The 27,047-nt window shown below is 36.8% G+C and overlaps 1 protein-coding gene across 1 annotated transcript; it reads right to left on the bottom strand.

Annotated features, from left to right (window-relative positions):
- Positions 1–11,222: 11,222 nt before the first annotated feature.
- LOC149834684 (Inositol monophosphatase family protein) lies at positions 11,223–26,322 on the bottom strand. The gene is made up of 9 exons (XM_090010251.1): positions 26,103–26,322; positions 25,656–25,752; positions 25,424–25,529; positions 22,939–23,189; positions 22,230–22,289; positions 13,245–13,648; positions 12,680–12,758; positions 12,540–12,590; positions 11,223–11,547 (listed from the first exon to the last, which is right to left on the bottom strand). The coding sequence occupies exons 1-9, from the start codon at positions 26,186–26,188 to the stop codon at positions 11,398–11,400; spliced, it is 1,284 nt and encodes a 427-aa protein (XP_089866377.1). The 5' UTR covers positions 26,189–26,322; the 3' UTR covers positions 11,223–11,397.
- Positions 26,323–27,047: the final 725 nt, after the last annotated feature.

The raw sequence follows: 27,047 nt of genomic DNA, 5'->3' as shown, positions 1-27,047 counted from the left end.
ATAGATTTGTGATCTGACCAAGCGGGTTTTGAAACCTGAATCAATGTAGCTTCCAACCATTTGAGAACCAATCCTTGTTGAATATTGAATTGAATCACAGTTCATTCAAATGACAATGAGATGGTTCATGACTTAATGTAAAATATGAGAGAGAGAGAGAGAGAGAGAGAGAGAGAGAGAGAGAGAGAGAGAGAGAGAGATTGTTGACGTTTTGGGTGGCACTGCATGGCTTTTGAATAATTAAAAGACTTGTTTGGGTCCATAATGTTGACTTTCTTAAGTTATGGTTTCCAGTTGGGGAGCTTAGATTTTATATATTAGTCCAGATTATTGATAATTTGCATAAGGGTAGGTACATAGAATATTACCTTGGGTGCAGTTGCTCCTATCAGCACCACCGTCACAAATTCTCATTGAGGAAAATCTCGTCATAAATTAAAATTTTACTTTTTTGTCAGGAAAATGTTGAGAAATGACATATGTGCAAATCTTAACATATACAAAAATATAAAATTACAAGAAAATATATAAAATTTTGTATGGTACAATATCAAATAAGAATATGATATTTTCAAATTAGGAAATATTTTAAAAATATTGCATTTGGAAATGTATCTGATTTTTAAAATATCTACCAAGAGAAAATCATGATATTTGTCAATATCTATGACATAAATTAGCACAACATGAACCTGGCTGATGTGGACACTCCCCTAACAAGGATTAGTTCCATTTTCTCAAAAAATAAACAATACATTCCATGCTTGATTTGGTAATATGCACATCTCTTTTTCATATGAATACTACCATTTCAAATGATATTTTAATTATAATTATTTGTACCTTTTTTTAAGAAATTATTTTTGCCTAAGTTGTGCCCTATTAATGCAACAAATGTTTAAGTTATTCTTTGTGCCTCAAGATTGCTACAAATGAAGGTAGTTGAATTATGTATTGATTGATGAATGAGGCGTCTTCCTTAGCTAAAATTTTATGGGTAAGTCAAATTTCTAGATGTGTTTTGCTAACCTTGCATATTATTTAGGGATTTTGTGGCCATGTCACATGTAGCTTACTTTCAAATAGTTATATATTATTCCGACACAATCTAAACGTACCACATTCTTTTGGAAGCTACTTGTGACGTGTGTGTGCTACATGAAACCATTCTTCTATACTTATGTAACCTGCCATACTCTAGCCATGCATGGCAGAGGGACACGCCATTTTGGCGCGCGGTCATGAACACCACCATGTATATGGCATTATTTTAATATTTTTAAAAAGTATATATTTTATTCTATTTCAATAAAAAAGCTATTTTTAATGTTAGAATATTCAAAAAATAGTTTTTATGCCCCATTTTTGAATTTTTTTTTGAACTTTGGAGTCGAATCCGAATCTCACATCCTCGAGTCCACTAATCATCATGACATAGCATTCTAGTGCTTTCTAATATTTTTTCCAACACCCAATGTTAGAATTTTTCCAATAAAATAAAAGTTTCTGTTTCTTTTTTTGTTGTCAAAATCAAGCTAAAATTATTTTAAATGTTCATATCAAGGGAATTTACGTAACAAAATTTTCTTAATATTGTTTTCTAACCAAACTAAGGCTGGATATTGGCAAGACGAGGTGCCACCGTTTGAGATAATACAAACATCACTATTGTCAAAAAATCAGTAAATCTTGTGTACCCGTTGGGTACCCGTAGGGGTGGCAATTTCTGACCCGACCCGCCAACCCGCCTCTTAGGCGGGTTCGGGTTGGGCTTAAGCCAACCCGTTTAATAAACGGGTCGACCCGCGTAACCCGTTTATTAAACAGGTCGGGTTCGGGTTGGGGGTATGCCAACCCGCCAACCCGGCTGACCCGTTTAATAAACGGGTTAGGCGGGTGGGTCAACCCGCCAACCCGACCCTCCAACCTGACCCGCGAACCTGAAAACCCGTTTACCCGACCCAACCCATTTATTAAATGGGTTGGCGGGTCGTGTCGGGTTACTCGTTTATTAAACGGGTCGGGTTCGTGTTTGCCACAGCCGACCCGTTTAATAAACGGGTCGGGTTCGGTTGAGGTATGCTGACACGCCAACCCGCCAACCCGACCCGCCAACCCGACCCGATTGCCACCCCTAGGTACCCGGCCTGATGTCCACGCCTACTTTTATCCTTCATTTCTTGAACCTCTAAATTATACAAAAAATAACCATTGAGAATGATTGTCAAGCTGTCCTGTTAGGTTTGAATGAAGCTCCCCCATGATGTCTTAATTTACCATCCCCACAAAAGACCAAAAATAGATTTCACAATTCTTAAACCAATTAAGATATTCAAACTAACTTTTAGATAAACAAGAAAACTTAAGGACCATAAAAAGAGACCCGAAGCAATAAGCATCAATTATTGTAAAAAAAAAGGCTTTTTAAATAGCTCTCCTGCATGCATGGAGGTGTCTCATGTTAAAAGCAGACACGTCCAATGTTATTTATTAAAGTCTTAAAGAAAGGAGGTGGGGCTTTCTTGGTGAATGTTAGGTTTTAGCATGTTGACTGTTGATGTTGGAAAACAACCTTCTGTTTTTTTTTTCAAACAGTGGTTAAACAAATGGAGGAACTAGTATTGTGATGATTTCAGAGTGTATATAATAAATGTTTGATATTCAGTGTCTTCTACTACAACGGTGGCTTGCTAAAATTCTCAAATAGTCAAATTACATGCCATACGACGTCCTATAAAATCTCAACTCAATACACTCTTGAGTGTCTCAACAAGATAATTCCTCAATAGTCCGTGTATCATCTCTCTCTCTCTCTCTCTCTCTCTCTCTCTCTCTCTCTCTCTCTCTCTCTTCTTCTTTGATTAGGGCTTTGATTCGGGCGGGCTCTGAATAAGAAATTTCTTTGATTAGGAAGCTTTGAATCAAATTTTTGTAATTAAAGTTTTCAATGTTTAGTTTGATTAGGTTTTTTTTATTTTCCTCGATTAGGATTTTTTGTTGATTTGTTTTGTTTTTTTTGTTTTTTTTTATTTTCATTGGTTAGGGCTTTGAATCAAATATCTTTAATTAAGGTTTTTGATATTTAGTTTAATTAGGGCTTTCTTTTGATTTGATTAATGTTTTTTTCTCTTTGATTATGGATTCTTTTTGTTTGATTAAGGTTTTGAATCAAAATTCTTTAATTAAGGCTTCTAATAGTTATTTTGATTAGGGATTTTCTTGTATTTGATTAGGGTTGTTTTTCTTTCATTAGGGTTTGAATTAGGGATTTTCATATTTAATTTTATAGTTTATTTTTCATATAGTTTAGGGTTTTTTAGTTTATTTGTGATTTATTTTTTTGTATTTTAGGGCCAATTCTTATTTTTTTTCAAATTGCCCAAATTTTAAACATTTTTTTGCTTTTAGATCCAATTCAAGATCCATATCCTAAGCTAAAATCCATACTAAATATGTTAAAATACTCATGTGTTGAGATGGATCGAACCAAGTTATCCGATCCATTATCCATATGTATCCAAGTTGTTTGCACAATGCAAAAATCAAACACTAGACATAAAGAACATAAATTTTTATCCAGTCAAAACAAACGCTGAACATAGTACAATTATTACAGAATAGACAAAACATGTGTTATGTTGTTCTGTCCAATCTTAAACAAGCAATCAAACATACTCTTAGAGTCAGATCCGGGTGGGTATAGACATGCTGGGTCCAATTAAGGTTCAACCCACTAACGCCCCTACTACAAGGAAGCGATAATAAGTCCTTGAATTCTAGCAGTGGGCCAGTCAAAAGACCTTGTTTCTGTTCTACAATATTCCAAAGCTCGAAAATGGGAAGGAAAAAACGAAAAAGAAAAAAAAGGAGCAATACCTAAAAAACCTTAATTACTGACCTGGAGTTCAAGGTAGCTTGCAATAAATCCTGTCTTACCTTTATTTTTTCATTTTTACAGAAGTTTTTCATAAAGTTACTAAAATCCTGCAGCCTATTTCCTCCAAGAAATTGCACTTAATATTATTTCGTATATTTGATCAAAAAAATCTCATAAATCTTAATTAGGATGGTGCTTGTCGACAAATAATTTCAAAAGTATACAGGCAGTTGCTTGGGGGAGAATGTGTTGACCCCTTCATCTCAGGTTCGACTCCGGTCCCACTGAGTGTACGGGTGCCTTTAACTGGCGGTCTCCACAAGGGCTTGGGTGCCGACCTGGGATTTTCATCATGGGCCTATTAAGTGACCCGGTTCTCGGCATGGGTTCCTCATCATCAAGAAAAAATTCAAAAGGATACCCTTTTCATTTCATCAACAAAACATTATTAGCTTTTCTGGACGATTTTCATGATTCAATTGCTAATGTTTATCAATTATGTGAAACAGGATTTCACACAATAATAACAGGAACTTGGTTGAAGGAACTTTTTCTTTTAAAGCTTAGACTTACACCTAGTCTTGGTCATATATGCATCAAATCGCAGATGAGTCAATGGACCGAGGTGGTATCCCATGTGGTGAGCGGGGTCCTGTGCCAAGCTTAAGGCCCAGGTTCGAATCCCTCTGCCACATGGGGCTTAAGAGATATCTGGTAGGAGTCTGCCTAACCCCAGCTTGCCTAAGTATCAAGACATTGAAGCACAAGTATTAGAACAATGAGCAGTGCAAGATAAAAAAATATGCAACTATATAATAAACTAAAAAATAAGTAATTATGTATTTTACCAACAATAACCTATGAGAACATGTAATTTTTTTAAGTAAAAAGGAATCACATTCACACGCAAACACGAAGTACATTCAAACACATAGCATATGAAATATTAAGAACTAAATGATTCAACTTGATTGCCTTTGGCTTGATTAAAACCAGATTTTGTTTTGTTTTGATTGAATCGACTGTCATTCTGTCCGGCTTGGATAAAACCGCATCCCTTTCAGTTAAACTGTTTTAAATTTTAAAATTCTTAGTTTCATTTAACACATTTCATTCTTCTAATATTAAAAACTTATAAAAAAATAGTTTTTTAAAATAAGTAATTAAACTTTTGAATAACCCAAATGTCTTAACTTTTCATTAAAAAGAAATTTTTTATTCAAGAAAAACTTGCAAAAACTGTACCAAAAACATGTTTCACAAATAAGGGAAATGAGTTATCCCTACAAGGTAAGTACATTTCTCACTTGATGGAGAACAGTTTTTCCATGCATTTTTAGAAGTTCCTCACAAAGTTTCTAAAACACTGTTTATGGAAATGGTTTCCCGGTAAACAAGTTTTCACATGTAGGTGGAGTTTCTGGTAACCCTGCTCTCTCATCTTTCCTGCATCATAATAGATGCCTGTTGTGACCACTTATCTATCAGCATGCCCGAGTCTTTAGATTTCAGTTGACAATCGATCAAGTCAATTTTGATATTGTAGATTGTCAGACTGACCGAATCACGGGGCATGTGTGCTAGGAGGGCTTGAAGCTTCAATATTGTCAATGTCACATGCTCTACCCAATTGAGCTATTTCAGCTCTTAAGTGTTTGGATTTTCACAATCCTCTGATAAAAATAATTTTTGTTTCATATCTTCTATTGGATTGATTCTACCATAACTTAGAGGATAAAGCCCCATTTATACAGTAACTCTACCATAACCATGCAAAATAGGTTAACATGTAGCCATTAAATAACGTTCACAATAATATTAATAAGAGAATTATAACCTACATACAATATAAATTACTCTTAATAAGCCCACCATTTAGTGGATTTTGAAGTTTCTTTTCATGAGACTATGGCCACAACATAGATTCAGTACCAGGATCCAACATATATATCTTCAGGTGGTGGTAAATAAGGAACACTGTGCACCAACGGGAGCTTTGCATGGTTGGTAGGAGCTGTCAGTGTACGTCGCACTGTGGTGGGACATTGCAGGTTTAAAACCCCAGTGGTACGTTGAATAATAACTGGCGGGTCTGCCTAACCCAGCTTGCCTTTAAAAAGAACAGTGCATTTTGATAATAGATGAATAAAAGCAGCAATAGTGAAATGGCTCACACTTGCCAACAAATTTATTTTGACATCTTCACCACTGCATTTTGGCAAAAAACCATCTCAATGTAAGCTCCCAAATAGAGTCTGCCTGCCCCATTTTTCCCGACAGAAAACGCAGGAAGAAGAGGAAGGGAAGAGCCGGACTGCTCTTTCTCGTTTGGCCAAAAAAAAAGAGAGATGGGAGGTGATGGTGGCGCAGCTAACCGGAGCAAGGGGGGGGGGGGGGGGGGGGGGGGGGGGGGGCGCAAAGTGTGCTTCGGCTGGCTTCATAAACACAACCAGTGAGTTCTTAATGGTTTACCCACAAGGGCTACAGAATGTTGAGGTTGTCTCAAAATTATTGAGTTTGACCATAGTTTTGACTATTTTCTTTCTTACATTACTTAAATTAGTTAGTTTACAACTTCTTTCAAAAGTTTAGTTTTAGATTGAAGAGTTGAGAGAACTTCATATGGTTTAAATGAAGAAGAGTTGCACTTGTGCGCAAGTCTCATCGAAGGCATATCAATTCAACTTTGAACCAGACTTTGGATTTTGCTTTGGCTTTGGATATAGATTTGGGTTTGGGTTTTGTTTGGTCTTTGATCCTTCTTTTTTAGTAATTAGGATGGTTTTATCCCCAAGTCTTAGACCCTTGACCTAGTCAAAGTTGACCATTCTCAACCACCTTTGAACATTACTGACCTATTTCAACGTTCCTGCTTGACCCCTTTAGCTTCTCAACATTTCAAGAATCGCCCCATTTGACTGTTGACCTTGCCTTTGTTTATTAGACATTTTTTACCTTGCCTTTGTTTACTAGACATTCTTGGCCTCAGTAGGGTTATTTTTGACCCTTGCCTTACTCTTTGGTTTATTAACTGTGCTCAATAATTGTGACTATTTTTACTAGACGTTAATTTGGGCTTTTATGGCTGGCTGTTTAGTCAGCTCAACTCCTTTAATGTTAGCTGTTGGGAGGGGGCTTATATACTCTAACCTTCTCTCATTCTCTCCATCACCTCTCTCTCTCTCTCTCTCTCTTGAGTTTAGGCTTTGCCTTAATCAAAATTCTACCTAAGTTGAGCCTAAGGTCTACCTAATCAAGTTAAGAAGCTATTCACAGTAGTATATAAAGAGTAGTTCAGAACCTTCAAAAGTAGGTGAAAGTTCGGTTGTATTCTGGGAGTGAAGTTGCATGAATACCCATTATACCAAGGGCTTGATCCTAAGTAAGGCAATTATTGCTTGAAAAATAGCACGTCTAACGTTTGTCGTTGAGCATACTTGGTTCGAACTCAATTGTCATACCCATTGAGTTAATTTTCCAACACATACACCTTGGGTGGGCTTAAGGTATTTGAGTTGAAAATTGTCATGAGATTGATACCCAAGGTGTGCATCCCTTGCCTTAAGGCCAAAGCAATAGGTTTCCTGGTGGGCAATAAATATCCAAAAACAAAAACAAAAGAAACTTCTAAAATGATTATTATTCCCATTAGCATTCCTGTACTTTTTATTCCATTCAAACCAAAACCAATCAGATGATACTAGCTTTATTCCCAGAACATCAGAAAAATGGTTCAGTCCCTTGTTAGTTCTGGATCAACCAAATGAAATCATTTAAGTAAGGGCATCATCCAGATAATTAGAATAGGATATCTAAGTAAACTACTAAAGAAATATCAATATAGGGACATCTCTTGATAATTAGAGTTGAACATACTGAAAATATCACAACCCTAATTCAACAAACCTTGTCCCTCCCTCCCCTTCATGCATGCATACCATACCAACTTCATGGTTCCAAACCTATGTTTATTAAAAAAAAAAAAATCTGTGAATGACAATGCATCCTTGTTATTCCATCCTTATTGAATGCACATGCCATGACTCAAACCTTGATAAGAGTTTGAGGCTTTGAGCTCTTTCCCACAGCCACACAAGCTGCATGTGAAGAAAATATTGGCATAAATTAAAATTTTTGTTCTTTTCACGAAAAATATCGAGAAACATCATATGCAAAATTTTAAACATATAAATATATATAACTACAAAGAAAATATATATTTTTTAGTACAATGATGAAAACTATACGATATTTTCAAAAAGGGAAATATTTTAAATTTCTGCATTTTGGAATGTATGGGCTTTCAAAAAAATCACAAGAAAATCACGGTATCTGCCAATGTTCATGACATAAGAGATTAGCACAATTTGCTTGGCTTGGCTTATGTGGACACTTCCCTAACAAGGACTAGTTTCATTTTCTTTAAAAATAATTCATATTTTTTATGATTGATTTGGCTTTATGCACACTGCACACTGCCCAGCTCTCTGTGATATGAATGATACCATTTCAAAATGGTTTATTAGTTATAATTATTAATTTGTACCTGCTTATCATACTAAGCTGCACCCTGTGAATGTGACAAATGTCAAATTATTCTTGATGGAGGTGTCCCTCCTTATATATAAATTTTATGGGTAAGTCAAATTTCTATAATTACTTTTTTGTAAACCTTACATCAGGATACATATTATTTAGGGTTTTAGTGGTCATGTCATATCTAGCGTACTTCATATGGTTATATATCAATCCCACTTAACCTAAACTTGGCATATTCTTTTGACAGCTAACTGTAGCTTGTATTTGTGTTTGTGTATGTCTTATAGGAAAACGTTCTTCCATAGACTCTCTAGTGCTTTCTAATATCATCCAGCACCCAATGTTGGAAAGTTGCCAACAAAAGAATTTGTTTTGGGGTCAAATTCAGGTTAAAATTATTTTAGATGTTCGTATGAAGAGTATTTATAAGGCTGATATGGTCGGATATCCGATCTGAGTGTGACATATTTTTTCAGATATGGATACTTTAAGTAAAATCCGAATGTGAATTTGGATCGGATTCGGATCTGTTTAATCAGATCACTTTCAGATTCAGGTCGGCATTTTAAGTCGGATATGAAGGTGATCCAATTCAAAATCATATCCAATGGATACTTTTAAGCTAATTCATCTAACTTTGTGTATGGAGCCCCTTGAAGCTATATCAAATAATGTGTGAGAGAGAGAGAGAGCACGTGTGTATTTGTCAGTTTGCAGGGTGGAAACAAGAATATTTACTAATTGGGCCGGGGACAGTTGTGGCAGCTGAAACCCGGCTCATCTTTAGTTGGGTTTTCTACTATCCATTGGGTACCCAACCTGATGTCCACACCTATTTTTATCTTTCATTTCTTAAATCTCTAAATGATACCAAAACACTGGGAAATAAACAAGATAATTGAAGATGGACGATAGGGAAGAATGAAGCTCACATGGTGGCCTAATTTACCGAGGGCATGCAGATCAGGTGCAATCATATTGCACACTTTGGATGTGCCGCTGTACCCGGTCGCCCTCTATCTTTTGTTGATAGACTGTCAATTGTGGGTCCCAACCGCAGATGGAGGGCAGCAAGGTGAAGCGGCACACTCAAAGTGTGCAATGTGATTGCACCTAATCTGCCGTCTAGTTTACCACCCAGACAAAATGTCCAAAAACTTGGGAGATAGATTTCACAATTCTCAAATCGACAAATATATTAAAAACTGACTTTTAGATCAACAAGAAAACTGAGGATGTACGGTAAAAGTATTAAGAGAGAAGAGAGAGAGAAGAAGGGATGAGACAATAAGCATCAATTACTGTAAAAATAAGGCATTTTAAATAGCTTTTCTTGCATGGAGGTGTCTCGTGTTACAAGCAGACACGTTCAATGTTATTTGTTGAGCCTAAAGCAAAGGAGCTATGTTCTTGGTGAGTGTTAGGTTCTAGCCTGTTGACTGTTGATGGTTTCCTTCAGGAGGAAAATAGCTTTCTGTTTTTTCAAACAGTGGTTAAACAAATGGAGGAACTTGTATTGTGACGATTTAAGCGTGTATAACTTTTAAATTTTAGCAGCTTAAATCTTTTACTGGAGTCAAAAGTGTTCTAGAAGAGTAGCTTGTTAAAACTTCTCAAATTAGACGCCACACGTACCATAAAAGCTCAAGTCAACTCTAGATAGTCTCTGCATGAGGTGGAACAAGGTAAATTCTCATGATAAGCTCAACACACAAGCATCATCATCATCATCTAAATATGATGCACGATGACAAAGGCCTGCCATGCCTCTTGTTTTTTTTAGGCGGCCGATCAGGTGCAATTAATCACATTACACACTTTAGTGTGCCGTTGCACCTGATCCACCCTCCATCTTCTATTGGGCCCCACAGCTGACTGGCTGTACTCCAGTTGCAGAGGCACGCTCAAAGCGTGCAATGCAATTGCACCTGATCTGCGCTCGCTTGTGTATCTCAAACTAACCAAACTTGTACCTGCAAGGTGGCATTTGGATGCACTCACTTTCCACATAAAATGGCATTCAATAATGCAAGACCCCAGCTTATATCCCACTTTCTTGGATAAGTTGGCACCAAAGATAACCACAAAGCTCTCCATTCGTCTTCCATGCATGAAATCCACAATAATACAAGGCGGCGAAGGCCCTTGATGTCTAGCAGTAGGCTAGTTAAAAGATCCTGTTTCTGTTCTCCCTACATTATTGCAAAACTCAAAGAGGAAAAGAAAACAAAATCCGTGCGGGAATGGAGGTGGGGATGGACTTACACTTTCCCCCACACCGTCTCCTATTTCCGTTAGTAAAATAACTAAAATACCTTTAGGGGTGGCATTAAACAGGAGAGAAATGGGGCCCTGCCCTGCCTCACACCGTTTGGACCGGTGATGTTAGACATGAAACAAGGATGGAGGCGGGGATGGAGGTTAAAATAAAAACCCATGCGGGAATGGAGGCAGAGATGGACTTACGCTTTTTCCCGCCCCATCTCCAATAATAAAATAACTAAAATAGCTTTAGGGATGGCATTGGACCGGGAAGAAATAGGGCCCTGCCCCCATCTCGCCCCATGTGGACCGGGGATGGAGGACATGAAATGATGGAGGTGGGGATGGAGGTTAAAATCAAAACCCGTGCAGGATGAAGGCAGGGATGGAGGGCAGACTTTTTAAATGGGATGGGTGTGGAGACCTTGTCCCCCGCCTCCGCCCCCGGTCCACTGCCATCCCTAAACTACCCAATACTATTTACATACCGGAGTAAAAAAATGCCATAGAATCTTAAAATGGTGTTTGTGGACAATAATAACAAAAGTTACCCATTTCATTTCATCAAGAGACATGGTTTTTCAGCATTTAGTTTTTCTGGATGATTTGCATGATTCTATTGCTACTGAATAACAGCATTTCGTACAATAATGATGGGAACTTGAGGTGAAGGGAATTTTTTTAAGGCTTAGACTTGCACCTAATCTTGGTCATATGCATCAAATCATAGATGAGTCAGTGGAGATCATCTCTACTATCTGCTGATGCAAACTACCATTTGTTACTAGCACACCACCTGAAGGAAAGATGATCCTCCGCCCTTCTTGATCTGCTGCAAGCTCGAGCTGGCTACCTTTCCAATCAGTAACCTGACCATAAAAGCAATTTCATCATCTATAGTCCAGAGCCTCAAAACTTCATTTTGTGATCAAACAGCAAGCATCAGACATAGTTCATGATAAATGCTCTGGTAGAATTACTAGGGAATACCATCATTCTTTTGAGTATAGGAACATTCTTTTGTTTTTGAAAGGTGAGTATAGGAACATTCTGTAAATGTTATTCGAGATAAGGAAATAATATAAATGAATTTTTTCCATGCTCTCACGTCTTTGATACATCATCGTGGATGCCTGTCATAGCCAGTTATCAAACATCATGCATGAGTCTTTAGTTCTCAACTGGATGATCAAGTTGATTTTGACATACCCTACAAGTGGTGGTACATAAGCAATGTGCATTTAAATTCTAGGTGAATTAGTGGCAATATCGAATGGCTCACCTTGCAGAGCTCACTGTTCAGGTCATATATCTTATGTTCCAGTGTAGGAGAGATCCTGTTATCTTGGATAGATTTCATCCTAGACAATTTCTAAAACTAGGTTGATGTCAAACGAGAGACAATTAATACTTTTGCATGGGGGATGGAGTAAAGGGAGCTGTATTGAATGTGCTTCGTCATACACAACTCAAAAAAAAAAGCCTACATCTTAAGAGCTTGCTTCATAACAGACACCAGTAGCTTTTTTTTCCATAACTACTAACTTGTTACTTGTTCCTATTCCCAATGGCCTTCCTATACTTTCATTCAGTTCAAACTTCAGAGCACATCATAAAAGACCTAGTCCACAAAATCATTCAGATGGTACTCGGAGCTTTATTCTCAGAATATCAACAAAAATGAGTCAATCACCTGTTAGTCTGGGATTAAACCAATTGAAATAATTCAAATAGGGACATCATCTTGATAATTAGAATAGGCCATTTGAGTAAAACTCAAAAGCAGGATCAAAATAGGGACATCATCCTGATAATTAGATTCAAACATACTGAAAATATCACCAACCATAATTCAACATACCTTGCCCCCTGCTTCATGCACGCATATCATACCAACTGCATGATCCCAAACCTATGTTTATAATAAAAAAAATCATCAGGAAATGACAACGCATTCACATTATTCCATCTTTATTGATTGCACATGCCATGACACCAAACCTTGATAAGACATTGAGCCTTTGCCCGCAGAATGAAAACTGATGCTCTGCCTGAAGCAACCATCAAGTATTTACACAAGCTGCACATGAAGCAATCAACCAAAGTTAATTGAAACACAAAATCCTAGTCATTAATTACAGACACATTAAAAGATTAAAAGAAAAAGAGAGGAAATAATAGGAAACATGCGAAAGTCTATGCTATTGCATTTATGACTCAGACAAGTTACACAGGTATCCTGATATGCATCTATGATGCTAACTAGAGTACTCATATACTCATAATTTTGATCAAATCACATATTGCATTATACCGGGCCTTCTAATTCCTTGAGGTTTATCTGAAAGATTCACAATATAACTAGCTTTCATGTCTTTCACTATGGTAAATCGTGCACATAATGTAGATTTTACCACATTAAAGAAATTCAATTAGAAACTCTTGATAGAAATACAAACATATTTATCAGGAATATAAGACAGCCACTCAATAAGGAACAGAAGTACTCTTAGCAAGCATTAGAATAGACAACCAAAGAAATTTTGTATTGTGGCAAGAAGAAAACCTTCCACAACAAGTTGGCAAAAGAACAACTCGTGTTTTATCTCCATTGTTCTCAGTGTCAGTTGTTGGACTAAGCAACATGGATAATGGCAATGAGTCCCATGTTTGACTATCAGGGATACAAAACCTCGCTTCATGTACCACAACACATTTGTCTACAAAGCACCTCACCCAACCGCTTGGTATTCCAATGGGATCAGTATTTTGTGAGAAGTCTAAAAATCTCTTCATCCACGTCCCACAGCCAACATGGGCAGCCATGATAATTCCTAGCCCCCCATGGTCATTTTCAATTTCAGTACCTTGATGATTGGGTTCACTGTCAGAAACAAAATTAGATTTCCAGTTTGGACAGCCCATAACACCCAATGCAATGTCTCCTTCTACGATAAGTGCCAAACCCACCTGAAAACGACAATGGATGAAATCAAAACAAACTGTTGCTTTTGAGATCTATTATTTTTTATTTTACCTATTACAATTCATTTCTTTATCAAAGTTTATAGCCAGGGAAAATTTTTCTCCGTCGAAATAGAAAATCTATAGAACAAAAGGCAGCAAATACAAGAACATTTGACATCATAAGACATGACTAAGGGGGTGTTTGTGTGTGAACAGTGTGGTTTATGTGGAAATGCACAAAGCACAAAGTGTTTCTGTGGGCCCTGTTAAAATATAGACATGTATATATATATATATATATATATATATTTGGTTGTATCCAAAATACCCGATAGGGGTATTTTGGTCCTTTCACCATGAAAATTTATTTTTAGGGTTTTCTTCTTTTTTATTTTTTCCTCTTTTGTATTTTTTATTTTTCTGTTTTTTCAACTTGGGACCATTGGGGGCCCCACTTGTGTAGACGTTGGGGCTCCCCAACGTCTACCTAGTGGGAGCCCCAATGGCTCCCTCTCTCTCCCTTTTCCTCTTGTATATAAAGGGGTGCAACCCCCTCATTTCTTTGTAGAGTTTAACTCTCACCTCAATGAAGATATAATTTATTTTAGCCTTTTGGCTTTTCCCTTTTGTGGGTTTGTGTGATTGCACTTCATCTGCTTACGGTTACCCCTTAGTGGGTTTGTGTATTCGCACCTTATGTGCGTATTTATTGGTTCATTTTTGAACTGCTTGTGTCAAGATCATTTTCTAACATGATATCAGAGCTAGGCGGTGATCGAGTTGTTTTTTGGTGCATCGGAAAGCGTGTCACTCAAGAAGCTTCAAGAAAAATGGTGAAGTATTCGTTATTTCTCTTCTCTTTCTTAAAGTTATTCGGTATGTATTCTTTTTCTTGAAGTATCATGCATTATGAAGCTACTTTCTTGATCATTTATATGCATGTGTTTCCTCTATCATTATGTTTTTTAAATCAAAATGTATTTTGCACATTAAGTACTTGTGTTATTTGGGTCTTCATTGAACCCTTACTTTTTCGCATATCACATTTCACTTATTCACATGTTTTTATGATTTTTTAAATGATAATTTTTAAATTGGTGAACTTGTTTTTCTAGATATATGATTGCTCAAAATTTGCTTTAATGGGTCGTTTATCATGTTTATCTTCCAAGCATAATTTGATGTCAATCTTACTTGAACTCGTGTGTATGGCTTTAGGAGTTTTTATGATTATATTGTTGATTTCAAGTCTTGCATGTGATTTAAAGCTTTGTATTGATGGACATACGTGGTTGTGATAAAATCTTTGACTCTTTGAATTTAAATTTTTATAAAATAACTTTGGTACTTTGAAGTTATATGCTTAATGTTGTTTGAAAGCATAAATTACATATGGGTGAGAAGTTCTTAAAGAAAGTTGGGTTGAGATTGAAATTTTTAGTATATGAAAGATTGTGATAATTCACATACTTTTTTACAAAAACCATAATTGTTATTGTATATTATGGGTAGTGAAAGGATGTTTATTAGAGATTCCTTACATGTTTGTGCCTATCCACTCAAAATCTTGTATATGGCTTTTTATAATATTGTGTGTTTTCGGGAAAAATCCTTGACATATAATTGAACCGTTCATGAAATTTCTATAATATGATCAACAAAGTTTACTTAATGAGTCATTTTCTTAAGAATCTCAAATATGATTATCTTCAATTATGTGTCTCATTGTAAGCTTTATGCATGTCCATTATTTGACTAGATTAATGCTTGTTACATTCTCTTTTTGTTTCATGATTGACTTATGAGTTGGTTCTAACTTCAAAAATCATGTGTTTTATTGCTAATGAGTCTTATTGGTCTTTGCTTAATGCACTTGACTCTCATTTGTAACCTAATCACTTTTTGTGAGGTTCTCTCATTTAATAGTCTTGTTTGTGTGTCTTAGTGCACTTTTGTTACTCTTTGTGTAATTAATGTATGAATGCTTCTAGTAATTCTTGAGTGTGGATTTCTCCCATTTGAATTAAGTTTTTTATCTTTCCTCTTTGCTTTGCATACTCGTTTTTTAGTGTTGTAGTTCTTGTTGGTGAATACTATTTGTGAGACTTCCATGGTTCTTGTGAGAAGAATGTTTGTGAAGATCCTTCGAAGTTTTGGTTTGTGAAGAATTGTTTTTTGAGAATCTTGGTGGTTCTTTTGGGAAGTTTTGTTGTAAGCTTTTGAAGGTCTAACTGTAGAATTCCATTCCGTTCTACAAGCTTAATCCCTTAGTTTGGATTTTCTCCTAATATTGTTAGTTTGTAAACTTCTCTTTTGTGTGTGAATTTTTTCACATGAGATTTTCAAACTTCTTAATTTTATCATCTCTATTAAAGGATGCCTACATTGGCTGTGATTTGTTCAAGATTTTTTGCATTGAATTGCACTTGTTGTGCATATAATTGCATAGCTAAAACTTGATTTGACTCTTAGATTATCCCAAAATGGTTCTTTCACATGGCATTGCATATTTGAAAGAATATCTTTTTAAGAGAATTCTTTGCCTTTTATGGCACTTATGTTGTCCATCACAAGTTGTTATATAATGAATCAATCCCTTTTTGGCCGTATTATTGTTATATCAGAGATGTTTGTTGAGGTGAGTTATGGGCACCTTGGTTTAGGTCAGTTTTGGTTGTCGCATGTGGTTTGACTCAAACTGACTGTTTTATGTCCTCTGATTATGAGTGTGTGGTATCACTCGGTTTCGCTTTGGCCTTTGATTTTACTATGGATGTTCTTTATTATGAGTACCTGTGATGGATATATATTGTTTTTGAAACCATAGTGTTTCAAAATATATTTAAAATTGTTAATTTTATTTGCATTAGTGTTTGTCATTACAAGTCTTCTTACCTCAATTGACTTTCTCCTTCTATGCCTCTTATCTAAGTGTCACCTTATGTAGACAAGAAATGTTGTTCACACCTTCGTGTGTATTTTTTAGCCCATTGTTGGCTTTGTTCTCTTGATCTAGTAGTTGATACACTTGTTTTGAGTGTCATTATATGTAGACAAGGCTTGTTGTTTCACACCATTGTATGTGATGTTGGCCCATGGTTGGCTTTTGTGTTCATGTTTTAGTCGCTGATACACTCATTCTAAGTGTCATTTTATGTAGACAAAAGATGTTTAGTCACACCTTCGTGTGTGTTTTAGCCCATGGTTGGCTCTGTACTCTTGTTCTAGTCATTGAACATACTTGATTTTGAGTGTCATTATATATAGACAAGAGATGTTTGTTCACACTTTTGTATGTGACTTTTAGCCCATGGTTGACTGTTGTACTTTTGCTCCAGTCACTGACACACTCACTTCAAGTATCATTATATGTAGACAAGAGGTGTTTATGCACACCTTCCTGTGTGTATTTAACCTTTTAGTGACATTATACTTATGCTCTTGGTCTAGTCACTAATACACTTGATTTGTGGGTTTTGGAGGTTTGTTGAGGTGATTGCTTGTAGTGGAAAAAACTAGTGTTGAAATTTGCAAATGTTTGTGCATTTTTTCAAATATGTCATCATCAATTAATTTGCAAACTCTATGATGAGATTCTTTAACTTTTGTAAAAAAAAATGGTTGTTCGCATATTTTGCACAATTTGTATGTGCACATGCTTTTAGTATCAAAAGGATATATTTTTGTATCGTCCCATAAGTGACCTTGCATGTATTTTTACACTTTGTTCTAGTGTAAGGTCCATACCTTCTTTTATCATATGTTTTTTTTTAAGCATTTCCTTTTGAAAAATCTCTCTTAAGAGAATTGCTCTATACTTGATTTTGCTTCTTGTAGGCTAAGCTATGTCACACGGACTCGGCTAGGGAGGTGCCGCACCCGAGTCGACACGCCCCGACACGGGTGCGGCCTCGGACACGGTCTGGACTCGGTCAACGCCGAGTCGGACTCGGTCAACGAGTCCAGGCCGAGTCCGTCTTAATTTTGGACTCGGTCAATGTTGACCGAGTCCAAAAATGTCCATTTTTAGTACAAAAAATAAAAAAAAAAGATCTTTTTATATATTTTTAAAAAATATATATATATAGCATGAGTCTTAAACATTAGGCCCAGAAAAAAAAATTATTCTTAAATATTATCATTTAATTCTCTCTCTCAATCTTAAAAGCTAATAAATTCTCATCCACGAGTACCAATTTTCATCCACCAAGTTCTCTCTCTTATAAAAGCTAATAAATTCTCATCCACGAGTAGCAACACTTTCTCATCCACCGAGATCTCTCTCTCTCTCTCTTTTTCAAATCTAGCTTTGAAAAATTAAAAGCTTTTAATGCTTTTAATTAATGTTATGAATTTTAGCAAAAGATATTTAATGCATTTACCAGAACATGCTTTTAGTTAATGCTTTTAATTAATACCTTGATGATGTTTTATTCCCATGGTAGCTAAGACTCGGCTGAGTCAATGATAAACTCAGCCTAGTTTGGTTCTAACCATGGTTGCCAGTTGAGGAAGCGGGAGCGGGAAGCGGGAGCGGGAGCGGGAAGCGAGGCACTTTCAAAATTTTAGGAAGCGGGGAAGCGTGGGACCACTTAGGAGCGATTCGGGAAGCGTCTCGGAAGCGACCTAGGAAGCGTCTCGGAAGCGACCCAGGAAGCGTCTCGGAAGCGAGGGGGAAGCGAAAAAAATAAAAATAAAAAATAAAAAATACAAAAAATTTGAAAAAACAGGGGAAGCGTGGGGGAAGCGAGGGGGAAGCGTGGGGGAAGCGCGCTTCCCATTAAAGGGAAGCGCGTCCCCCATTAAAGGGAAACGCGTCCCCCATTAAAGGGAAGCGCGCTTCCCAAAAAAGGGGGACGCTTCCCCCCACGCTTCGGAAGCGCGACGTTTCGCGCTTCCGAAGCGCGCTTCGGGGAAGCGCGCTTCCCCTTTTAGCTAGGCGCTTCCGGTAACTCTGGTTCTAACCCAGTTATACTACTATTTTAACTCAGTTAGTTGAGGATCTGAGACAACTTGGAAGAGTCACGAGCCGAGTCCAAAATTTATATAGACATATGCACACACTGGATATATATATATATAGCCGAGTCCCCGTGTCCAAAATTTTTAAAATTGCGCCGCACCCGTGTCGCACCCGCACCCGCACCCGCACCCATGTGACATAGAGGCTAAGTAATATACTTGATTGAAGTGTGTGTGTCCATAAGTGAATTATTCTAATATCAATTCATTAGATGATATCGTATGCATATGGTCATAATAGCTATTACTCTTGGGCACTTATTAGAATTTTCTCATTTTTGCTTATTTTCAAGTATAAGTTCTTGAAAGATGGTCTATATGAGACTTCCTTCAATACTAAATTATTGCATGATTCAATCTTGCCTTAATTGATTCTAATTGATTCAATGTTTTTAAGTGGTTGGGCATCATTATTTTGTTTCTGCATACTGAATCATATGTTCTTTAATGCTCAATGTTATGATCACTTGAAAAATGAGTTTATATATCTTATTTATTTTCAAATTATATATATTTTTTGTATACTTTGAGCTCCCTGATTTGTGTCAGGATCTTAAAGATGAGATGGAAGAATAACCTTGATATAGACCATCCGAGAAAGTGCTTGGGGATGATCACTATTGAAGACAATCGAAGGCTCCCCGTTAAGACTAATTGAAGGATGACAGTTGCCAATTTCACTGATATGCTATAAAAATGACATTTTTATTGAAGACTTGAAATTCTTTCTCTTGTATTTTTTCAAACTTTTTGTTTCCCCACGCAAAGTTTGAGGCGGCGTGTTTATATATATATATATATATATATATATATTCGGTTGTATCCAAAATACTCGATAGGGGTATTTTGGTCCTTTCACTATGTAATTTTATTTTTAGGGTTTTCTTCTTTTCTTCTTTTGTATTTTTTATTTTCCTATTTTTTCAACTTGGGACCATTGGGGGCCCCCACTTGTGTAGACGTTGGGGTCCCAACTGTCATTAATATGATCGTTGGGGCTCCCCAACGTCTACCTAGTGGGAGCCCCAATGGCTCCCTCTCTCTCCCTTTTTCTCTTGTATATAAAGGGGTGCAACCCCCTCATTTCTTTGTAGAGTTTAACTCTCACCTCAGTGAAGATATAATTTATTTTAGCCTTTTGGCTTTTCCCCTTTGTGGGTTTGTGTGCTTGCACTTCATGTGCTTACGGTTACCCCTTAGTGGGTTTGTGTATTCGCACCTTATGTGCGTATTTATCGGTTCATTTTTGAACTTCTTGTGTTCAAGATCATTTTCTAACAGGCCCCACCGTAGTTACGCAAACGCTGCCAAGCTTTTCCATGCAGAAAAGCAACCCCAAAATCAACGGCCACACCCCCCTCCCCCCCATCCCATTTCCACGGAAACCACTCCCGTGGGGGTCTGATTTCTTTACTGCGGAAGGACACTCGGCACGGATTGTGGCGTGAAGTGCCCTTCCACATTACACAAACAAACGCTTAATGATCCACAAGATGGAAAATGAACAGTACAGCCAAGATCCAGAAAGGACTGCATATATTGCAGTATTTAGCAGCCAGATGAGGTTGTACTTTAATTGAGCACAACGGAATTCATGGATTAAATACAATGTATTCCAACCCATGTTTCTGTAAAAGTTAAACTTGTGTGTGTGCATGCGCATGCATTTGTGTGTTGGAGCTACGTACATATAGGAGCTGCATCCCTAGCAATTTTTGAAATCCTAAGTTGATGATTTACACTATTGTCAGCACTAGTACTTCAATAAATGATAGAAGAATCAATATCAACTCTTAGAAACAGTGGGATTGAATGAGGTACCATCTAAAGAAATTATTGGAAACAGTTCTACTTTTTGGAAGTATCAAATAGACTTTGAATTATGTAAAAATAGAGAAATATCCTATTTTACCTATGCATAACTTAATTGTTAGTGTTGGACATGGGTATGGAATATAGGACATGTCAAGATTAAAAAAACTAGATATGGAGACACACATGCATGTGTGAATCTGGTAATTTAATTGGCTGCAATAGACCAAAGGAGAAACGGATTTGGACGAAGAAGAAAGAACATCACTTTGTGAGCCCAAAAGAAAAGACATACCAATTGGTTGCTCCATGGCTTTGTTTAAAGGCTTTTACTTGAACTATAAGTTACCTTTACATCTTCCTACATCATCTCATCCTTTATCTACCTCTACATTTTACAAAACAAATATCAAGTGACACACACACTACACTCTTATCACTATTGGGATGTCCAGCAATAAAATGATCAGACTATCCTTGTTAATGGCAAAAAAGACAAAAATTCCCTTGACAGCCAAAATGGCTAAAACACCCCCAGTTGGCCTAACAGAACACATACACACACACATGCATACATAAGCATGTGTGCACTTTTGCAGGCACTGATGTAGACACACACATAAGACAGACACATATGCAAGCATGCACATGCATACATTAGCATGCATGCACACACATGCATACATAAGCATGAGTGCACTTTTATAGGCAGTGACACACACACACACACACACACACACACACACACACACACACACACACACACACACACACACACACGCGCGCGCAAGAATGACATATTTGAACTTTGAAGTGCAGCAAGTGAGGAAGTGTCAAATTAGTAACGTCAAAGTATAAGACTAAGCATCAACAACATAGATTTGTTATTCTAGAAGTCTGTGTTTCACAATTCACATGGAAGACACATTGGATAGTAAAACTCAATCATCAAAATGTCAAAGACAGCTGGACACTTTGAAAAAGCATGTTTTAGTTTAAGAAGAAGAAGAAGAAGAAGAAGAAGAAGAAAGACAGATGTCGGCAAATGCTGGACACTTATGTGGAGTGTCAGAAAGTTTTGTATATTCAATGAACTGAAAATAAAAGTGTCATATCTGTCAAAAGAAAGAATTGTTGTTTGTGTTTCTGTAGGTTTCTAACAGAGGCATGGCTGATAGGTAAGAGTGTGCAGTCAACGAAAAGAAATACCCTTGTGAATTGTGATGGCAGTTAATGTAGAATATCAACCTAGTGATATAAAACTTTCTTTAGGGAAACGGTTTTGGTATATTTGTTTACATTGATTGATGGACGCAGATGTCCACATTTGTCTATCTATAGCTACATTTATATTATATTTATAGACGACATAGATGCCGGAGTGGGTGATCTTTCACACTGAAAAGCATGGAAAATGTTTATCGCATATGAGAGGTGTTTCTATGTACTAGAAGAAATATACTATCATTACTCGATTAAATTTGAAAGTTACATTATTTCTCTTCTGATGAAAGATTCTACTTAGACTTTTTTTGGCATTATTCAATCTTAAATTAACCAATAGCAGAATTCTAAGGATTTTGAAAATTTTACGGAATCATCTTTGGTGTGAGAGCGCTATAAAAATAGCACTTAAAAGTTCTCTTTGATATAGTTAGATAGCCCTTATTAGGGAGACACACTTATTCACAAGATAACATGTGGAGAAAAATTCTCTTTTCTAGCTTTGCTAAGAAATGGAATTGCTTACCACGTATAATGACTCAGCACCCCTTAAAAATCCTCGTGTACCATCAATTGGGTCAAGTACCTGCAATTAAGCATAAGACGCCTGTCATCAAGACTGATTGTGTCAAGTAAGCTAAAATAGGAAAATACGGCTATTTCCAGCACACATGCATGCATATGTATAGGCACACAAAAGCAGGCCTACAAGCATACTTGATATCAAGAGAGAAATAAAATAATACTTACAAGTTTATGAGCCGTCCAAGAAAATTGGCACACAATGCACAAAGTGATCATTAACAAAAGAAAACTTATCAAGGATTCTTTTTATGAATAACCATGTAACTGGGCAGACATTGTAAAAAGCAAGGCTACTACAGTAATGGGATATTCCATGGAAGTGTAAGGGTGAAGTATGAAAAAAAGCATCTTCCCCTTGCTCCATTTGTTTTATAAACATGTGCACTTTGCATAGTTCAATAGCAACTTCCAGGCATGTAAGCATCAATTTCTTTTTCCTTGAACATCTATTATATAATAAGAAAAATTATAATAGCATATAGCTAAACTTGAAGTAACTATACAAATTTGCATGCATCTTTATTAAATAAGAAAAACAACAACTGAGCAGGGAATGACACAAAAATAAACATCACACCTCGTATAGTGAATAGGAGTCCATGAGTTTGTATGCATTTAATATGAACCACTGCATTTCCTATTTATCTTACCCAATATGTAGCAGGTTTTGAACCAAAAGTATGTGCATCCTTTCCTCCTCTATCAATTGCTTGCAATACATCATCACAGCTCAGAGATCCACTTCCATGGCTCGCATTATTTGTCACAGCCTTTAATATAGAATCCACCAGAAAGCTATAAGCACAATCCCCATCTTGGTCAGATTTCACAAGACTTGACTTTAAGTAAGAAGAGTCCTCTTCAGCCACCAAAGGAATGGAAGGAAACAAATTGCTCATCTCTGTCATTGTCAAAAAAACAACCAGATTGAATCTCTAGATCCATTTTAAGGAAACTTATACTGCAGCGCTGATGAAGTCGAAGTGACGTGATTGCAGGCAAGAGAGAGAGTGTGTGTGTATGCAAGTATGTTCAATGCACCAAGCTTAAACTCACTCAATTAAATTAAGCTGAAACCAATTACACAACATTGACAACTTACACGCTAAATGGTACAATTTCATTCAATTTTTGTTTTCCTTTGGTGGAGATGTTTATACCTTCTGTTTTTGTATAATCTCTTGCAAGAAGTTCCAATGATTAGCATCATTGTCAGTACTGATCCTTTGAATGTTCAGACCCCAAAGACATTTTTCACCACTTGCCCAGAACAAGTCTTTTCTCGCTTTCCAAACTAAAAAAACCAATAAGAATGATGACCTTCCATATTTCGAAGGGCAGGAAAAGAAAAAAATGCTTCAGGAGGGATTGATGACCCCGACTCATTGGTGATGGGGGCAGGATATTTATCGCTAATGGTTTTAAACAAGTGAAAAGCATGTATTTATAAATGCACTCTGATTTTGAAATACTTATATTCAAGCACAAATATAAATGCACATATATGTACACATAATAGCCTAGTAGAAAATTTTCTTCAAATTCACTACTGATATTTGCATATGAGGTGTGAGTATGCATGTGTCTGTGAGTGTAATTGTGTACATATGCTGCCTAGGTGAATCCACCTTTTTGGCCTTGTGCTCCAATGCGCCTGCTCCTAGTGAATATTTATACCATACTTGGGCAACTAATGACCCATGAAGCCACCAAAGTTGATGCAGATACAAGTGTAAAGAAAAGGGTGCAGGGCATAGTATATTTTTTTTAATAAATCTCAGAAAATACCAACATTTTAAATAATAAAAAGTATAACAAAACAATATGAAAAATAATTTCCTTCAAATTGTAAAGAAAAACTAGAAAAGCTTTTAAAATGTAAAAAGGAGAAAGAACAGGGAAAATCATGCTTAAATATAGAGAAATGAAGACAAAAATTAAAAAACATCACAATATCTCGATATTATTCTGATATTTAAAAAAAACTTCATATTTAGAAAATATTGCAATTCATTTAACATTTAATCTTTTTTACAGTATCATGATGATATCGCGATGCTTTCAAAACACGTGACAATTGTGACGATGGTATGTACAAGATGGCAAACAAAAAAGAAGAAAGAGGTGCTGTCTAAGATGGCTTGTACGTCACAGGGAAACCTGTTGCAACACCTGTGACAAAAGGTTGACGCAATGCAAATAAAAGATATTTGAAAAAAAGAAGAAAGAAACAAAGACCAATGAAGACTTGGACGGAGGCTGCTAGAGGAAACAAGAAAGATTTTAAGATGATTCAGGGTGTAGCTTTAGAAAGGAACAAATGGAGAAACAAGACTCGTGAGGTCAAAGCCATGTAATTGGGACAAGGATTAGCACCAGTACCCTAAAATACCAATTTTGACAATCATATGCTGGCATCTTAAAGTACCATGACAGATGCTGTCAATCTCGCAGTTTTACTGTTGAAAAATGCAAGTGCACCAACATCTTCCGTCCATGAATCCATAACAGCAAAGCACATTCACAACACACTAGATTCTAAAGATAAGTGTCAATGAAGCTTCATGGTTATGACCTTTAATGAGTATGGATTTAAACAGTTGAGTTCATAAATAGGTATCAATCAAATCCAATGTGATTGGATCCACAGTGATGTGTACAATGACTAATTGTATTTAAAACTTCAACAAATTTTGTTACCCTCAAATTCTTATTAGCATCCATACTGATAAGCTCATTAGTTTCATCATCAACCTCCAAATCCACCGATTCCTACATACATTTTTTGCAAGACCACAAACATGGCCTGCACAAGACTCGATTTTTCAAGGTCGACAATTCTCATCCAATCAACTCGCCATGAAACGAACAGCAAACAACAGGTTTAAGTTCACAAAACTAATCTCAAATTCGAAATTAAAGCAGAGTTCACCAATAAAATTGATGAAACAAATGATCAAAGGTCAAGCAATACCAATAACAGCAAAACTAATCTCAAACTCGAAATTAACTCAGAGTTCACGAAAAAAATTGATGAAACAAATGATCAAAGATCAAGCAATAACAATAACTCCAATAAAGAAGAAACCAATTCACAGCAGATTCAGAAACAGCCACGTGAGGTGAATCGCATACCCAAACTGATCAGCGCCTGGACACCGAAATCAGCAATCGTGACGGGCGTCTGATCATTCTTCTCGAGCACACGCCTGTTGTCGCCCGAAAGCAGCGTTCTCTTGACCTAATTGCGGATCAGGCAGCACGCAAAGATAAACATCCCTTTAATCCGAATTCATGAATGATGTAAGATAAACAATGCAGAAAAAGGAATGAACAAAATAAAGAAAAAGATGGAAATTCAGCTCACCTCGACGCAGAGCCGACATGCTCTCCGAACCACATCCACCGCAGCCTCGAGCTCCCGCCGGAACTTCGCTTTCTCGGCCGGAAACGGCAGATTACACCTGAAACTCGAAGAACGGCAGAAAACCAATGGGTATCATTTAGTGGGTGTTGTAGTGCACCAAATCATCAAAAAAACCGGGATAAGCTGGGATAACGCAATGCATAGTGAAGAATTTCCCGAAGTGCCTACTTAAGCACATCCAAACACACACTGGTGAGGGGTAATTCAATAGGATGGTGGGCGGTGGGGTTCTTTTAGTATATCAACATGTTCAGAAAACTGAGATAAGTTGGGGTGTTAGGAGAACAATGCATGCTTAACCCATTTCTCTGGATGAGTGGGTGAATCCAAATTTACACTCGGGAGAGAGAGAGAGAGAGAGAGAGAGAGAGAGAGAGAGAGAGAGACCTGATGGAGAATGGACGATGGGGATTAAAGAGAGTGCGTGAAGGGAGAGGAGAACGGAATTCGCAAGAGCGGTAGCAGAGATTCATGGTGTCGGGAAAAATGGAGCTCAGGGGTCGGGAAACAATGGTGAGAAACGCAGCTCCTTTTCCTATCCGTGAAAGAGTTGGAATCCCTGAAATCAACCGTCCATCTCGGGGATCGCACACGTTAGGCACGAGGCGTGGTTAAGTGTTCGGGCCGGAGTACTCGCGCTACACAAATCACAGCAAAACGGCTATTGCTACTGATTTTCTAATGTAAAATTCACGACCACACGGATGCCTTCTTCTCTATTCGATTGAGATACGCGAGAAGGATGCCTTTTTAAATAGGAGTTCACAAATTTTACATGGAGTTTAAGCAAACTACAAGGATTGCAGTTTGATCTTACAATGAGTCTAAATACTTGTATACAACAAGCAAACTACAAGGATTGTAGTTTGATCATACAATGAGTCTAAATACCCTCCAATCTTATCCAAAAATTTCACAAAAAAAAAAAGAATTTATATCTATGCAAGAAACAGGCTCAATACTCTTCCAACACAATCATTTACATAGTGGTAGCTGAGTTATCGATAGCTCATGCCAATCGTGGTAGCAAGCAGGTCTAGGCAGAATCCTCTGAAAACAACGTTGAACAACCACTGTGCTTCAATTCCATGCACGCACAAACATTTTTTTTTGGAAAGAAACAAGGTTCGTTAAGTAATAATCAATCTATTATGAGTTTATTTTATTTCATATAGTGTAGTCGAAATGTGCAGCTTGCAAGTAATAAGTTTAGAGTTCGGATCTAATGACTTTCACCATTGAAGCAACGTTTTTTTTTTTTTTTCCTTTCAAACGAGACAACTTGAGCTTAGTTCATTAGTTTAATGGATCAAATCCCACTAGTTTCAACTT

The sequence above is a fragment of the Nuphar pumila genome, chromosome 6, assembly GCF_984573655.1.
Source record: "Nuphar pumila chromosome 6, dmNupPumi1.hap1.1, whole genome shotgun sequence".
Classification (NCBI taxonomy): Eukaryota; Viridiplantae; Streptophyta; class Magnoliopsida; order Nymphaeales; family Nymphaeaceae; genus Nuphar; species Nuphar pumila.
The sequence above is the reverse complement of the archived record's forward strand: the minus strand, read 5'-3'. Positions and strand labels throughout refer to the sequence as shown.